Genomic DNA, 17,235 nt, shown 5'->3' with positions numbered 1-17,235 from the left:
TTTCGGGAGGGGCGTCTCTGGATCAAGAATCAGCAACCAGAAAGCCGGTCAGTTTGGGTGTTTATTCAGAGCTTAGTACAGGTCAAGTGCAGTGCTCTGGGGTTGTAAACAGATGGGATACATTCCCTGTCCCTGTTGGGGCTCACAGTCTAAGAGGTGAAGAGAGCAGAAATCATCCCCATTTTACAGTGGGGGAAACCGAGCCACAGAGAGATTAGGTGCCTTGACCCGGGCCACATTGCAGGGCAGGGGCAGGACTGGGATTAGAGCCCCTTTAATCGATCAATCGATCGATTAACAATAAGCTACTGCTACCCACCATGCAGGGTAGAGGGCTGGAAGCTGATGGGGCAAGCCATCTTCCTGCCTGAAACTTGCTCTGGAGGGGCAGGGGCACTAAGAACCAGCGGCGGAGGGAAATGAGCCCTCAGCCATGCCATTCTTGGTCAGTTCCACAGGTCATCCAGTCCACCCTCTTGGTCAAAGACGGGCCGTCCAACATTCCTAATTCTCCCTTCTCCATCCCTGACTCCCTCAGGGACCCCGCATGGACCATCCCACTTCCCTGACTGACTCTGACTCCATCACTGACTGTCCCCCAGTGACCCATCCTGGACCATCCAGCACCCGTGACTCTTCCCTCTCCATCCCTGACTCTCCCCCAGGAACCCAGCCTGGACCTCTCACCCATGGATCCATCCAAATCCCCCCGGGAGCTGCCGGCATTTCCGGCTGCACGGCTCCCTGTGGGAACGGATCCCAGGCTCTCACCCCCAGCTGGGGGGAAGAAGCATTTCCTCGTGGGAGGTTTGAACCTGCTGCCCTCCGGCTCCAGCGAGGTCCATAGCCCTGGTGGGGTGGGATTTGGGGAGCAGCAGTTCCGTACCGTCCCTGCCCATTCCCTCCTTGGTTCTACGACCTCCAGTCCCGTCCCTCGTCAGGCAGCCGAACCCTGTCCGGGTCAGCGTCTCCTGCGCTGGTGCTCCTCCATCTCCTGACCCTCCCGATTGCCCTGTTCCGTCCTGACCTATCTGAGATCCCACGACCAGAATAACCCCTTGAGCCGGAGGACAAGCAGGCAGTGGATTAGCAGAAATCATCCCCATGTTGCCCTGTGTCCTGTCTGTCCCTCCCTGGCTTTTCCTATCAGAGATCACTGTGTCTTTGGTTTGGACATTTGGTTTTGGTATTAGTGGGTGTGTGCGCGTGTACTGATTCTCCATCTGGCAGCAACTGTGTTCTCCTCTCCTAAGTGCCTGGCTCAAAGATGTGCCCACAGGGGACCAGGTAGAGCTGACCCTGCCCCTCTCCTCTGTCAGTGCCCAAGGAAGTCGGGACCGTTCTTTGCCCGGGCATCTTCAATCCCTCCCCTCCCTGCCCCAGGCCCGAGAGCTCAGAACAGGTCAGTCAGGGTACGGGGGACCACCGCCTCCCGTCCGGTGCCACTCCCTAGGCCTCCCACCCTCACCCGCGGGCACCCCAACCCTCAGGACCCTAATCTGGGTGCACACCAAGTCAGGGAAAAGGGCACTCGACACCCGCGGTGAGAACAGTCGGGCTTCCCGCAGGACAAGTTGGGGTCCTTTCAGTAACTGGATCCCGGGGGAGGCAGGAGACTCAGCTCACCGGCAAGGCCATTCAGGGTTCAGCGTGGGCTGGATCCAGAGGATCCAGTCCTATGCCTGACTGCTGCTGTTGCCTGCCCTGGCAACAGCTCTGTGGAACAACGCAGGCCGGTGTCCTCTGGGTTCCCGGCCTTGGTGGCCAGGCCAGCGCCTCCCCAGTGCCCGCTGCAACATCATCATCACTGTGGTATTTGTTAAGCGCTTACTATTTGCCAAGCACTATGTCAAGCTCCTGTCCGCACTGGCCCGGGCACTTCGCACAACTCCGCACATGCATGTAAGCAGCCACTCAGCCTGCACATCCACACATCCGACCCAACCCTCCCCCCCACCCCCCGCACGTGCCCTGGGAACCCAAGAAGACAAAGATTGACTACGTCGACTTTCTCCTTGCTGCAGCCCCCTGGCCCCGAGAAGACATTGCAAACCACCCCCTCCCCCCAAATCCCGAAGGCACTGGCTAAACATGGAACCTGACGGGCCGACAGACGGACAGATGGACGGGTGGTCTGACGGGGCCCAGCCCAGGATCTCGGCGGCGGCTTCCGGGCCAGCGCCCGCTCCTCATGACAGCAGCCACCGTCCTCCTGGGCAGGGAGGTCCAGGAAAGGGTTCACCCCCCAACCCCACCCTGCCTCAACAAAGCATCTTTTCTCCTTGTCCATCGTATGGGGGCTGGGGGCTGGGGACCCGGCCCTGGGGACGGAGTATGCACAGAGCCCCGAGCGCCAATCGAGGCTGAGGGGCTGGAGGCTCCACCCAGGGCCACCCAGGAGCGGGGTGGGGGGATTTTGGAATTCAGGCCTACATTGAGCCTTCCCCCTGACCACTGGCCCCCCGGGACAGAACTTGGGAACATTCAGGCTCTCCCAGTAAGGCCTTGCCCTGGTCCTCCTTCTCCAGGTCTTTCTTCTTCTTCTCCTCCTCCTCCTTCTTCTCCCCCTCCTTCTCTTCCTCCTCCTCCTCCTTCTCCTCCTCCTCCTCCTCCTTGCTGTCCTCCTACTCCTCCTCCAGCCAGGGCAGCAGGGCTCACGGCTCGATCTCCACGGTGTCCAGTTTGACGTCTGGAGGCTTGAAGCTGACCACTTCCCCATACGTGAGCTCTGGAGGGGCGGACCGGTGGACAGACGAGATGAATGAACCCCAGGGAAAATTCACATAACCCCGATCCGGAAATCCACCCCTCTCTGGGAGCTTGCCCTTCTGCCTAGGGACTCGCCCCCACCCCCCAACTGCCCCCCGGAATTAATTGATTGACTGGGGAGGAGCCAGGGGGCCACGCCCACCTCTCCACTCATCCACTGTCCTCTCCTTGTTCTCGATGGTCTCGTCGTAGGGCTCGGCCTCGGGCTCATCCTCGGGGTCGTGGTACTGGGCGAAGTAAGCGTGAGCCAGAGCCTCGGCCGCGCTGACCCTCCGTTCGCTGTCCAGCACCAGCATCTTCTCCAGGAGGTCCACAGCTGGGTGCGGGCAGATGGACGGACGGACGTTGGACCGGTGGAGGATGGACCGTGGAACGGACGGACGTTGGACCGGTGGAGGATGGACCGTGGACGGGGCAGGTGTGGGAAGAGGATAGATTGAAAATAATTCCCCTACGCCCACGTCCACTGTCCGGCAAAACCCCCTCCCACGGCTGGCGTAGACAGGGCAAAGCAGGCGAGCACCCTGCCTTTACTGAGGGGGGTTCGGAGTTCAAGTTTGGGGGAGGTAGGACTAGGGGAGGGAGACAGGCTGGGAGGACAGAGGATGGTTGAGGGAGATAGGCCAAGAGGAGAGAGGCCTGGGTGGAGGAGACGGACAGAGGGGACAGAGGACTGAGGGGGGTGCGGGAGACAGGCCGGAGGGACAGAGGACTTTGCGGAGAGATAGTCCAGAAGGCAGAGGACTGGGAAGAAGGCAATCCGGGAGACAGAGGACAGGGTGGAGGGAGACAGGCTGGGGCACAGAGGACTCAGTGGGGAGATAGTCTGGGGGGACAGAGGACTGTGGGGGCAAGACAGGCTGGGGAGATGTTGGACTGTGGGAAGAGACAATCCAGGGAGATAGAGAACTTCAGGGGGAGACAGTCTGGTGGGCAGAGGACTGGAGGGGGAGACAGGCTGGGGGGCAGAGGACTGGGAGCAGGGAGAGACACGCTGGGGGGACGGCGGACTGGAGGAAGAGACAAGCCAGGGAGACGTAGGACTGGGGACCCTCCCTATCTGATCCCCAACCCGGCAGTGCCCCCTCCTCACCAAGTGGATTGGCCCCTCGAAACACCCGCTTCAGATCCTGCTCTGGCATATGTGGCAGAGACTCGATGTATTTCCTGGCCTGTGGGTGAACAGCCAGTTAAACGACTTCCAGATAAAAGCAAAGCCCACGAGGTAAAGGGGGTGAGGATCTGTTTCGCCCTTTACCTCCGATGCCCTGGTGATGCCCCAACCTGCCCCAAATCCCCAGGGGAGCCCCTCTTCCGGCCCCTCATCAGCATTCAAGGCAGGCAGAGGGAAGAGGGTCTTCCTTCGGGCAAAGGGAGGATGAGGGTCCCGGACTCCCACCACCCTCTCCTCCTGCCACACCTCCCGCCCCCCGACGGGCAGCCTCTCCCCAGCCCCCATCTGCAACTCCCATCATTCCCCGGCCCCCACGGCTGGAATCCCTTGCGCCCGCTCCTGCAGCTGCCCTCTGCCCTCGGTCACCAGCAGTCTGGTCTGGTCCAGCCGGGGACTCACATGTTCAGACGAGATCTTCTTCAGCAGCTCCGAGCTGGGCGTCCCCACCACCTCCATGATCCTCTTGAGCTGGTCGATGTCTGGCTGGGCTCAGGGAAACGAAGATGCATCTGAGGGGAGCGGCCCAACCCCGGGAAGGAGGTGGGGACCCCACCCGCGACCCCATTCCTTCATTCTTTCATTCAGTTGAATTTATAGAACGCTCCCCAGAGTCAGGAACCCACCCTCTGCCGGACAAGACTTTGCCTGGTGCCGCTCTCACCCCTTGCCAGACCCCCACCTCCAACACTACCCCACTCAGAGTGCCCTCCCCGCCCCTCTTTGCCAAAGCACACCCCATCCCTTCTCTTCCACCTTCCCTGAAACCCTTCCTCCTCTCAGGAGAGCTTCCTGAGTCAGTCTCCTCCTGACCCTGGTGGCTCTGATCAGGCCAGCTTTTCATTCGTTCATTCAATCGTATTTATTAAGTGCTTACTGTGAGCAGAGCACTGTACTAAGCACTTGGGAGAGTACAGTACAACAATAAACACATTCCCTGCCCACAATGACTCCTAGGCCCCTGGGGGTCACTAGGCGGGGGTCTCTGCCGCTGGTGCTCGTGGGAACTTTTCTGGGCTCCCAGGGCCCTCCTCATCGGTCACCGGTCTGGCAGAGAGGGACAGACGGGCATGGCCGGAGCTGCCCAAGTGGACCACCCGCCACCCCCCCCAACACGTTGGACTCGTTGGCACCATCCTGGCCTGGGGGCGGGGGGACCTCTGCCGCATACGGGGTCAGAATTGAGGTTCACATCAAGGATACAGTCATTGCCGGGGAAGAGGGCTTCGCCCTTCAGGAGCTCCGCCATGATACAGCCAACTGACCAGATGTCCACTGCCAGAGAGAGGGGAATGTGGATCTTGATGGGGGCCGGGATTGGGCTGGGGGGGGAGGGGAATGGGCCAGAGAGCTGGCCCCCACCCCCTCCCCCAGGACCACCTACCCGTCTGGTTGTAATGCATCCAGTTGAGCATGATCTCAGGGGCACGGTACCAGCGCGTGGCCACGTAGCCGGTCATCTCGTCGTCCGCCTGGCGGGCGAGGCCGAAGTCCAGGATCTGGAGGGCACAGTGAGTTCCGGACAATCCATCGGTCAAGAGCACTGCCGGGGCATCATTGCTGCGGCCACAGCACTGGATGGAGCGTGGGGGAGAGCATGCCAGCTGAGGGGGATGTTCCCGTTCCCTCCCTGTCCTGGAGGAGATAGCCCCTTCTTAAGCTGGGCTGGGCCCACTCCCTGCAGGGGTAGGCCCAGGACAGTGGCTCCAAGCCGGGCCCCGTGGCCGAATGCAGGAGGAGGAGGAAGGGGCGGAAGTGTCCGGAGGGGACGTTTTCAGGAGCCGTGGAGGAGGGGGCCCTGGCTCGCCCGGCCTGGGTCCCCACCAGAGTGGGGGTCCGCGTGTCGGAAGCTCAGCAGGCCCCAGGACGGGATGACTCCGAGGGCGAGGGTCCCTACCCGCAGTTCACAGTCCTCGTTCACAGCCAGGTTGCTGGGCTTCAGGTCCTGGGAGCAGGGCAAAGAGGCGTCGGTCCAGCCGGGGGTGCCCGAGGGGAGACCCCGGCCCCACCCCCGGCCATCCAGCTGCCCCTCTACTCACCCTGTGGATTATCCCCGCCGAGTGGATGTACTGCGGGTCGAAGGGGAGAGGCATGAGGGTCCTGGATGGACACAACCGGACAACCCCCTCCTTCGCCCCTCACACCCACCTGCTCCCGCCACCTCCCCTGGCATCCCGACCCCGATCCCGGGACTCCCCGGCCCCTCACCCCCTGACACGGTGCCTCCAGTGTGGTCCCCCCATCTCCTTGACCCCGGGACGACCTACACCGCAATGGAATTGAAAGAAGTGCCGGCAAGCAGGCCCACTGCCTGGTTTCTATTCCCCTCACTATCTGATTTCCATTGGTCACTGGACCCTGTGGGCAGGAATAAGGTTTGGGCTGTTGCGGCTCGCTAGCTACTCATGGAGCCACCCAGATCCCCGTCTGGAGGAGGAATTGTGGGGTCTGTTCTAGCACCTTGGCCTTAAACCACATATACAAAATAATAATTCATTCAATAGTATTTACTGAGCACTTACTATGTGCAGAGCACTGTACTAAGCACTTGGAATGTACAAATCGGTAATAATAATAATAATAATATTTGTTAAGCACTTACTGTGTGCCGGGCATTGTACTACATGCTGGAATGGATACAAACCAATTGGGTTGGACACACTCCCTGTCCCACGTGGGACTCATAACCTCAATCCCCATTTTACCGATAAGGTAACTGAGGCACAGAGAAGTGAAGTGACTTTCCCGAGGTCACACAGCAGACAAGTGGCAGGGCCAGGATTAGAACACATTACCTTCTGACTCCCAAGCCGGTGCTCAGAGCGGTGCTCTATCCATTAGGCCACGCTGCTTCACACCCGCAAACTCACGCCCATACGCGCGCACACATGCACACACTCAGTACACAGACATTCGTACACTCATCAGACGCTATTACACATTCACTCGCAAACCCATAGACACACACCTGGACAAACTCCCACAACCAGGTAAGCGCACACGCACGGGGCTTCGCACCTTCAGGCCCCGGAGAAGCTGATAGACGAGGAATTGGATGTGGTCGTCCGTCAGCTTCTGGCACTTGACGATGTTGTTCAGGTCGGCCCCCATCAGGTTGGTCACCAGGTACCTGCAGGAAGGTGGTGAGCAGGGCGACGGGCGCTGGGTGGGGCCGTGGGCCTGGATGGGCAGGACCGAGGATGGGGTAGCGGGAGGCGGGAGATGCTGTGGGCAGGGCAGGCCCAAGCAGAGGCACCAGGTCCCACCCGCAAAGCCCCCACCAAATCCCTCCCTCCCCTGACACTCTGCCGCCGCAGGACCAAACACCCGCTCCTCCGGATGCCCAGAAGTGGCCAGCAAATATGTCCGGCGCTTCCTTCCGAGCCTTTACCATTCCCGACCCCCAAGGTGTCCGCTTCCCAGGCTGGGCACTCATTCATTCATTCACTCATTCAATAGTATTTACTGAGAGCTTGCTGGCGTACAGAGAGGGTACGGAATAACAATAAACAGTCACATTCCCTGCCTGCATCGAGCTTAGCGCCTGCCCAGCCCGGCCCCCGCCCTGGCCCCCAGCTGCCCTGATGAGAGAAGAATCAGCTGGAACATCGACCCTATCTCCGAGCCCGGCGTGACTGTCTGCGGTTGCCCAGGGACCCCCAATCCCAGTGTGACCGCCTGTGGGTGACAGGGGACCCATGAGCCCGGCGTGACTGTCTGCAGGTCACCGGAAACCCCCAAGCCCAGAGTGACTGCCTGTGGGTGGCCAGGGGCCCCCAGATATCTGCAGGAGACGGGGACCCCAGAGCCCAGCATGACTAGCCGTGGGAGAGACTTACACTTCGTTGAAGGTATCAATGGAGGAGGCCGGGGTGAAGACGTCCAGCAGGCCGATGACCTGAGACAAGACAGGATGACCGCTTAAGCTCCAGCTGGACAACCCGCCCCACCTCGGGACTCCCATGGCATGTCTCTTCCTTTCTGTCCTTGGGGCCGGGGGGACACAGGGCTCAGGCAAGGGGGTGAGATTTGGGGGGGTACAGGGAGAGGTCCTCTGTGAGGGCAGGGATTAGGGGAGGCAGAGAAGTGTCACCCACAGTTTGGGATGGAGAGTTAAGTCAGTCAGTCAATCGTATTATTCAGCACTTACAGTGTGCAGGGCACTGTCCTAAGTGGTTGGGAGAGTACAACATAACAGTAAGGAGGCAGATGGTCAGTCAGTGAATCAGTGGTGTTTATTAAGTGCTTACTGTGTGCAGAGCACTATAGTAAGCTTTTGGGAGAGTACAATATAACAGAGCTGGTAGAACTCTCTGTTTCCCAGAGAGTACAATATAACATTCCCTTTCCACTCCCCTCCCCAGCTCCCCCTGGGTAAGACCTTTCTCAGTTTGGCTGTGCTCCTGCCCCAGGGTGGCCAGGGATTGCCATGGGGGGGCTGGGGCGGGGCGGGGGTGATAGCCCTTGTCCAGGCTTGGGAAGCCGGCCACAGGAGAGGGAGGGGGCTGACCGGGAGAGCGAACCCTTGACCAGCGCTGGAGAGGGAGGAGGGCTTCCTGCCAGAGAAGCAGTGTGGCTTCTTGGAAAGAGCCCAGGCTTGGGAGTCAGAGGTCATGGGTTCTAATCCTGCTCCGCCACTTATCAGCTGTGTGACTTTGAGCAAGTCAGCTTCTCTCTGCCTCAGTTCCCTCACCTGTAAAATGGGGATTAAGACTGTGAGCCCCACGTGGGACAATCTCATTATCTCGTATCTACCCCAGCGCTTAGAAGAGCGGCTGGCACGTAGAAAGCGCTTACAAATTCCATCATTATTATTTCCCTCTTCAAAGGCCTACTGAAGGCTCACCTCCTCCAAGGGACCTTCCCAGACTAAGCCCCCCTTTTCCTCAGCTTCCCTTTCCCTCCGCATCTCCCTGACTCGATCCCTTTGCTCTATCCGCCTCTCTCCGCCCCACAGCACTTGTGTATATATGTACAAATCTATAATTCTATTTATATGAATTCCTGTTTCCTTGTTTTGATGAGTATATATCTATAATTCTATTTATTTATATTGATGCCTGTTTACTTATTTTGATGTCTGTCACCCCCCTTCTAGACTGTAAGCCCGTTTTGGGCAGGGATTGTCTTTATATGTATATGTATATATGCAGAGTACAGTAAGCACTCAATAAATACGATTGAATGAACATTTTTGTTATTAAAGAGGAACACTGCATCAGCATCAGGAAAGACGGTGAGGAGAGGGCCTCTCTGTCTCTTTCTCTCTCTCCATCTGCCTGTCTCTCTCCATCTACCTGTGTCTCTCCAACTCTGCCTGTCTCTGTCCTTCTGCTCCCTCCAGCTCCGTCTCCAACTCTCTCCCCCCGAATCGATCTCCGTGTCTCTTTCGTCCGTCAATCTCGGTCACTGCCTCTGTCTATCCGTCTGTGGGGCGACTCACGTTTTCATGCTTCATGTGTTTCAGCAGCCTCAGCTCGCGGTAAGTCCTCCTGGCGTGGACGAGGGACTGGAAAGGCCGGGAGAGCTTCTTCACCGCCACCTTCTTCCGGGTCTGGGTATCATATGCCGAGCTGGATCAGGGAGATGGGAAGAACCGGGACCCGTCCCGGGTCAGGTGTGGGTCCACCCCACACCTAAGCCGTATCCCCTCTGCCTCTCGGCCTGCAGAAGGCTGACCCCCTCAAGTCTGCTTGGGCCGAGGCTCCTCCATCCCCTGACCATCCTAGATGCCCGCCTCTACCCACCTCTGCCTTGCCCATCCTGAGAGACACTGTCTTGGTTTGCAGTAAAGTCCAAGGGGAGCCGGAAGCCCGGAGAGGATTGTGTGTCCCAGCTGGGGGTCGCGGGTGGGGCCACCCTGGGAGTCTGGACAGGCCCTGGGTCACTCTGACCCGAGAATCCAGGTGGGCTCCTGCCCCTCAGAGCCCTGGTGGCAGGTCTGTGAGCTGAGTGGTCCCTGGGAAGTGGGAGGTTCAGACTGGACAAGCCCTCGGCCACAGCTGGTCCAGCCTGATGGTTCTGCCTGGGTACACGGTGCCCCGACTCTGGGCACCAAATATCGAGTCCATCATGCCAGGACGATGCATCACACATATGCACTCCGCCCACTGGCACACCTACTCTCAACAAGCAGGCCCATCAGGGACCAGTGGCAGTGGTAATCCAAACTGATTACCTTGTATCTACCCCAGTGCTTAGAACAGTGCCTGGCACATAGTAAGTGCTTCACTAATACCATAATAAAGAGACACCCTGCCCACAACATTCTCATCCTATTCTCCTTCCCTACTGCATCACTCATACCCTTGACTCTGTACCCCTCAAGTGCTTAGCTAGTCACACTCCCCCCGACACCCACAGTACTTACTGTCCATGTCCTTACGAGCTATAATTTATTTGGGTGTCTATCTCCCTGCTTAGACTATAAGCTCCTTGCGGGCAGGGGTCATGTCAACCGACTCTATTGTGTTGTCCTCTTCCAAGTGCTCAATACAATGCTCTGCACACAGCAAATGCTCAATAAATACCAATGATAGATTGATTATGGTTTTCCTTCTCTCTCCCGTAAACCCTACTCATCCCCCACCAGGCCCTCCCACCTAATTCCCAGGCCCAGAATCCACCAAATAAAATTTTCTCTCTAATCAGTGCCTCATAGACCCCTTGGAGCTCGAGGGGACAGAGCCCAGTTCCCCAGAGAGAGACAGAACCATTGGGGACTGGGTAGGGACCCAAGCTGTCTGGCTCAGACCATCCCCTCGGCACTCTGACCTCCAAACAAACCGTTTCAGAGTCAGAGGCTCTCCTGAGAGGTCATCTGGTCCAACTCCCTGCCTCTGTACAGGACCTCCCCCGACCCTGCTCCAGCAGATGAGTCTCTCTTCCCTTCGGAACTCCCTTGGTCAAATTCTTGCCAAAGAGACCCCAAACTGGGCAGCTGGAACAGAAACAACCACCCTGGGTGGGGTGGGGGATCTCATCCCTTCCCAATCCCTTTACCGGGAAGCACCTGGATGGTGGAGGAGAGATGCTTTTTCCCTGTTCAAACACCTCAGTTTTCAGGCAAGAAACCTCCTCTGTCCAGGCTGGGAGGGGACAGGAATGGTGGTCACTGGTGGGGAGGGGAGCCCAGGTGAAGAGGGGGCCAGCAGGGGAGAGGGCGACACTGTCCTAGCGGTCTCACCCAGCCAGGTCCACCTGCCTCAATCAGCCCATCTCAGGCCAGGGAACCTGCTTCCAGTGAAAATGTTTTGATGTTTTGGCTCCTGCCCCCCGTGCCTCCTCCCTTCTCCTCACTGAATGGTGGGGAGCCCCCAGGTGGCTCGGGGTTGAGGGGCAGATCCCTCGGGCCTGGGCAAGCAGCAGGGCGCAATAGCCAAAGCCTCTTCACCCCCTAACTCATGGGGGGTTCTCAGAAATCCACAGCCTGTGCACCCCAGCTCCCAGGATGGGTAAACACCTCAGACAAACCCCCTCAAATTCCCTCAGACAAACCTTCTCGGAGAAACTCCCTCAAACTTTGTCAGACAAACCCCCTCAGACAACCCCTGAAACCTTTTCAGACCCCTTCAGATAAATCCCCTCAAATTCCCTCAGAAAAATTCCCTCGAACCCTCTCAGACAAATCCACTCAGACCAAACACCCTCGGAAGAGAAACCTCCGGGATTCTCACTCACAGGGCCTGGCCATCTTCTGAGAAATTCACTCTCCTGGCAAGAACACCTCTGAAAAAATAAATCCTCTAGAACAGAGTTTATTCGGACAGTTCAATTAATCAATCAATGGTATTTATTGAACACCTGCTGTGTGCAGACCCTGAACTAGGCTCATGGGGAAGAACAACAGAGTCGGTAGACAAAATCTCTGCCTTCAGTAAAAAACAATAATAATAAATATGGTACTTTTTAAGGGCTTATTACATGCTAAGCACTGTTCTAAGCACTAGGGTAGATACAAGCAAATCTGGTTCAACACAGTCTCTGTTCTACAAGGGGCTCACAGTCTTAATCCCCATTTTACAGATGAGGTAACTGAGGCCCAGAGAAGCGAAATGACTTGCTCAAAGTCACCCAGCAGACTTGTGGCAGAGCCGGGATTAGAACCCAGGTCCTTGATGATGATTATGATCGTATTTGTTAAGCACTTACTATGTGCCAAGCACTTTTCTAAGGGCTGGGGTAGATACAAACTAATCAGGTCGTCCCACGTGGGGCTCACAGTTTTAATCCCCATTTTACAGATGAGGGAACTGAGGCACAGAGAAGTGAAGTGGCTTGCCCAAGGTCACACAACAGACAAGCGGCAGAGTCGGGATTAGAACCCCTGATCTCTGACTTCCAAGCCCGGGCTCTTTCCACTAAGCCACACTGCTTCTCGAGGTGCCTCTGACTCCCAGACCTGAGCTCAATCCACTAAACCACGCTACTTCCCAAGGAGCTTACAGTCTAGCTGGGGAGACAGACATTAAAATAAATATAGGTCAGGGAAGTAACCAAATATAGAGATTTTACATAAACGCTGTGGGGGTGGGGTGAGTACCTAAGTGTTTAAAGATGGGACTGAGAGAATGGAAGAGCCAGGAAAGAGGGAAACCAGGGTGAGGAGATGAAAGTTTAGTCAGAGAAGGTTTCTTGGAGGAGATGTGACATAAATAGGGCTTTGAGGAAAGGGAGAATAATGGTCTGTCAGATGGGAAGGGGGAGATTATTCCAGGCAGGAGGGAGGATAAGGAGAAGCCTAGTCTTCCTGATGGAGGATACCAGGAAAAGCCCTGGGAGCCTGTCCACAGAGTTACCTTTCCTCATCCCCAGACCAAGCCTCCATCACCCCTGAAGAGGTTAATCATAAAGCACCCAGGGAACATGGGGCAGAGGACACTGGCCGGAGGCAGAGGGGGCCAGAGGAGGCCATGGGGCCTGAGGAAAGGAGAAAAGAAACTTCAGTCCAGATGAATGCCATGGGGATGGTCTGGCTAATGGCCGGGGCGGCGGTGGGGTGGGGTGGGAGGGATTCTGCCAGCATGGCATAGTAGCATGGCCTAGTGGGTATGGAAGTCAAAAGGTCATGCCTTCTAATCCTGACTCTGCCACCTGTCTTCTGGATGACCTTGGGAAAGTCACTTCACTTTTCTGGGTTTCAGTTACCTCATCTGTACAATGGGGATTGAAACTGTGACCCCACAAGGGACAGGGACTATGTCCCACTCGATTTGCTTGTAACCACCCCCGCGCTTAGTACAGTGCCTGGCATATAGTAAGCGCTTAACAAATACCATCATTATTATTACTATTATAATCTTGAATCCAAAGTGAGAGGGACCCTGTAAGGTCATCAGGTCCAGCCCCCTCCGCTCAGGTGGTTAAGGGACCACCCACCCAGGATAAACGGGGTCTGTGCTTTCCGTTACAGAGTCCCCGCCCCATCCCCTCTCTTGGGGAGGGGGGGGGTCCCAGGCTTTATCACCCCTGTCAGGCAGGATGTCCTCCTTGTGTCTAACCACAGACTTGTGTGCTTTAGGGTAAGCCCACTTCATCTCATCCGGTTCTTAAGAGAGACACTTCCTGCCCGGGGTGGTGGAGGGTGGGGGTGGGAGTTCACTTCTCCTCCCCTCGGAGTCCTGAGGGGAACCTGAAGTTTCTCTTCCAGAGCCCCAGGGAGGGGAGGACTTCGTCAAGTCCTGGCTTTTGAGGGAGCCAGAGCAGGAGCCGGGTGGGGAGGGAGAGGGAAGAAAGCAGGAGGGGCAGTGGAGATAGACCTGAGGAGGAGGAAGAGCAAGAGGAGGAGGGGTGGAGGGAAGGAGGAGAATGGGGAACAGGGGAAGGACAAGGGGAAAGGAGGAGAAGGAGGAAAGAGAAGTGGGAGGGACAAGGGGAAATGGGAAGGGGGAAGGAGGAGAAGGGGAAAGAAAAAGAAGAAGAGGAAGGGGGGGTGGGGGAGGGGTCGCCTGTGGTGGGGAAGAATTGGGGGCTCCCTTGCCTCCTCAGCATCTAGTTCCAGAGGACCTGGGTCAAATCCCTCGGCCCCAACCTCTGGGACCCCACCCTGTCTGCAAGCCAGGGTCAGACCCCTGCCACCCCAAACCCCGACTTTACTATCTGCCCTGGAGGCTGGAGCCTGCCTGATCCCACTCCCACACACAAGGCCAGGGTCACGGTCAGCATATCACACGAACACACATGCACACAGACACACACACATGCATACACGGTCACGGTCACTACATCATATATGCACAAACACAGTTCCAGGTTTACATTACCATATTATACACAAACAGAAGCACAGGATCCTAGGGACACAGTTACCCTATCTTATATACACAAATTCAGTCCCAGGTTCATAGTTACTGGATCATACACACATACACACAGAGTCACCATATCATAGATACACAATCACAACCCCACACTGTCCTGATGTCTGACACACAGTGGCGTGGTATCATACGGTGCGCAGAGCACTGCGCTAAGCAGTTGGAGAATACAATATAACAGAGTTGGTAGACACATGCCCTGCCTACAAGGAGCTTACAGTTTAGGGGATCCAGAGTCATCCCCCGCCCCCTCCCCTTCTCCCACCCCAGCCACAGGCGTGTTCTCTCTCTCTCTCTCTCTCACACACACACACACACACACACACACGCTTATACATACATGCCAGCTTTCCCAATAATAGGAGGGGGAATTATAGGGGAGGGGCTCCATTGAGAGTCACAGATCTCCTGCTAAGTAGTGGGAGGGTGGGGAGGCGGGAAGAAGGGGGCAACGACCCCAGAGGATGGAGACTTATCCAACAGTCTCTAGGGGAACTCTCATATATAGAGTGGGGTGGAAGAAGGAGGTGAGAAGGTGGGAGTGGAAGGGGAGGAGGAGGAATGGGTGAGGAGGAGAAGTAGGGGTAAGGAGGTAGAGAAGGTAAAGAGAAAGAGTGAAGAAGGTACGAGGAAAGAGGGAAAGAGGTGGGAGGAGGAGAGGGACCCTCTAGACTGTGAGCTCAGAATGGGCAGGGATAGTCGCTCTTTATTGTTGTATTGTACTTTCCCAAGCACTTAATACAGTTCTCTGCACACAGTAAGCGCTTAATAAATACCAGCAAATGAAGGAATGACGGGAAGGAAGGGAGAAGTGGAGGGAAAGGAGGGGTGAGGTAGGGGGAGAAGGGAGGAGAGGAGAAGGGGAAGTCTCTTTACGACGGCCACATGGCCAGGGGTCCCACCTCAGAAAACCGCAGATCCAGAGACACACACAATTACAGTCAGACCCTCACCGACTCAGGACCCTATCGACACACGCACACAGACACATGGAGACACACCATTAGTCAGAACCTCACAGACACACAGTCACAGTCAGACCCTCACGGATACAAGCCCGGAGAGACAGATACACACCCCCACACACACAATCGGTCCCCAGCAGGCACACACTATAGGTGGCCGGCCGAGGCAGGGTCTTCGAGGCGGGGAGGGACGGGTCAGGGGGCGATGGGAGATGAGGGATCCCCCCCACCCATTTCCTGGAGGAGCCCCTCACCACCCCGGTCCGGGCCCAGCACGTACCAGACGGAACCGTATGCGCCCGAGCCCACCGGGCTGAGGTTCTGGTACCGGCCCGGCACCTCCCACACCGTCTTGTTCAGCTCCTGCTTGTGGAAGCCGGCGCCATCGGTCATCTTCCGGAACCGCCCGGCCCCCGGCCCGGCCCCCGGCCCGGCCCCCGACCCCCAGGTCCAGCTCTGGTCCAAGCCCAGTTTAGCCCGGTCCCGCAGGAGCTGCGGGAGGAGACGGGGGAGAAGGAGGGACAGAGGAGGAGGGACCGAGGAGGAGGAGGAGGAGGGACCAGGCCGGGGAGGAGGAGGAGGAGGAAGAGGAAGGACCGGACAGGGGAGGAGGGACGGGGGGGCTCGGAGGAGGGCCTCCCCTCTCCCGCCCCCCATGCTAGGCTGGACCCCCAGCGGCTCCGGCCTGGAAAGGCCGCAATTCCCGTCCGCTCCCCGGGCAGCCCCGCACAAGGACCGTTCACCGGCCCCTCCCCGTGTCCCCGCCTCCCCGCCTTGTCCTCATCCCCCCACTGTGTCCCCCCTTCCCTCCCGAGGGATACCCCTCCCCCCGTACTAAAGCAGGCTGGGCTGGTCCGGCCCACGACAGCCGCTGGGCGGACTCCGGCCGAAAGCCCCAGCCTCAGCCCGAGATTCATTTATAATAATATATAATGATATATTATACATAATAATTATGATGGTATGCGTTAAGCACTTACTAGGTGCCAGGCACTGTATTTAGTGCTGGGGTGGATTCAAATAAACTGAGTTGGACACAGTCCTTTGTCCCACATGGGGCTCGGAGTCTTAATCCCCATTTTACAGATGACGGAACTGAGGCCTAGAGAAGCGATGTGACTTGCCCAAGGTCACACGGCAGACAAGTGGCCGAGCCGGAATTAGAACCCACGACCTTCTTTCCTGCACAGAGCCCAGCCCCGGACAGCCCCTGCACCCTGCCTGCCTAACCAAAAACCCTTGCCCCCCGCCCAGCCTCCTCTAGCCACTTGCTTATCTTGTATCTCCTATCTACCCCAGCGCTAAACAGACACCATTATTTTGATGATGATGATGATCATGATCATTCTGTGGTCAAAATCCCGTGGATCCCGCCTCTCTGACTACAGCTTCGCAACATGGATCTGCCTGCGGTCACAGGGCTCACTGTCCGGCCTGAGAAGCGTACGGAAGGGGTGGGGGTGGGGAGAGGCCTGGGGGGACAGGAGAGGGCCGAGGTAATAATAATGATAATTATGGTATTTGTTAAGCGCTTACTATATGCTGAGCACTGGCCTAAGCACTGGGGTAGATACAGGGTCATCAGATTGTCCCACGTGGGGCTCACATTTTTTTAATCCCCATTTTTACAGATGAAGTAACTGAGGCACAGAGAAGTTAAGTGATTTGCCCAAGGTCACACAGCAGACAAGTGGCGGAGCCGGGATTAGAACCCACGACCTCTGACTCCCAAGACCAGGCTCTTTCCACTTAGCCATGCTGCTTGGAGAATAGGTGGGGGCTGGAAGCTTCTGCCCCTTCTGTGTCGCCCTGACTTTCTCCCTTTGCTCTTCCCCGCCTTCCCAGCCCCACAGCACTTCCGTCCATATCTGTCATCTGATTTATTTGTACTGATCTCTGTCTCCCCGTCCACCCCCAGGACCGTAAGCTCGTTGTAGGCAGGAAATGTCATTGTTTACTGTCGTATTGTACCTTCCCAAACGCTGACTACGGTGCTCTGCACATAGAATGCACT

At 57.1% G+C, this 17,235-nt stretch overlaps 1 protein-coding gene across 1 annotated transcript; it reads right to left on the bottom strand.

Annotated features, from left to right (window-relative positions):
* Positions 1-43: 43 nt before the first annotated feature.
* Positions 44-15,779, bottom strand: MAPK11 (mitogen-activated protein kinase 11). Its single transcript, XM_029079489.2, has 12 exons — positions 15,502-15,779; positions 9,384-9,513; positions 7,780-7,838; positions 6,959-7,070; positions 5,980-6,009; positions 5,838-5,885; positions 5,325-5,439; positions 5,144-5,215; positions 4,343-4,422; positions 3,863-3,941; positions 2,912-3,085; positions 44-2,728 (listed from the first exon to the last, which is right to left on the bottom strand). Exons 1-12 carry the CDS (start codon positions 15,612-15,614, stop codon positions 2,655-2,657), a joined length of 1,086 nt encoding a protein of 361 aa, XP_028935322.1. The 5' UTR covers positions 15,615-15,779; the 3' UTR covers positions 44-2,654.
* Positions 15,780-17,235: the final 1,456 nt, after the last annotated feature.

The sequence above is a fragment of the Ornithorhynchus anatinus genome, chromosome 14 (genome assembly GCF_004115215.2).
Source record: "Ornithorhynchus anatinus isolate Pmale09 chromosome 14, mOrnAna1.pri.v4, whole genome shotgun sequence".
NCBI classification, from domain to species: Eukaryota; Metazoa; Chordata; class Mammalia; order Monotremata; family Ornithorhynchidae; genus Ornithorhynchus; species Ornithorhynchus anatinus.
Note: the sequence above shows the minus strand (reverse complement) of the source record. Positions and strands in the feature narration are given on the sequence as shown.

Bases quoted from the DNA above. Each gene is read 5' to 3' on its own strand.
- MAPK11 (XM_029079489.2), bottom strand. From the start codon at position 15,614: ATGACCGATGGCGCCGGCTTCCACAAGCAGGAGCTGAACAAGACGGTG. The intron at 9,514-15,501 runs GTACGTGCTGGG...TCCCTGATCCAG, and splicing joins GGCGCATACGGTTCCGTCTG to CTCGGCATATGATACCCAGA. The intron at 5,886-5,979 runs GTGAGTAGAGGG...CCCTGCTCCCAG, and splicing joins CGGCGGGGATAATCCACAGG to GACCTGAAGCCCAGCAACCT.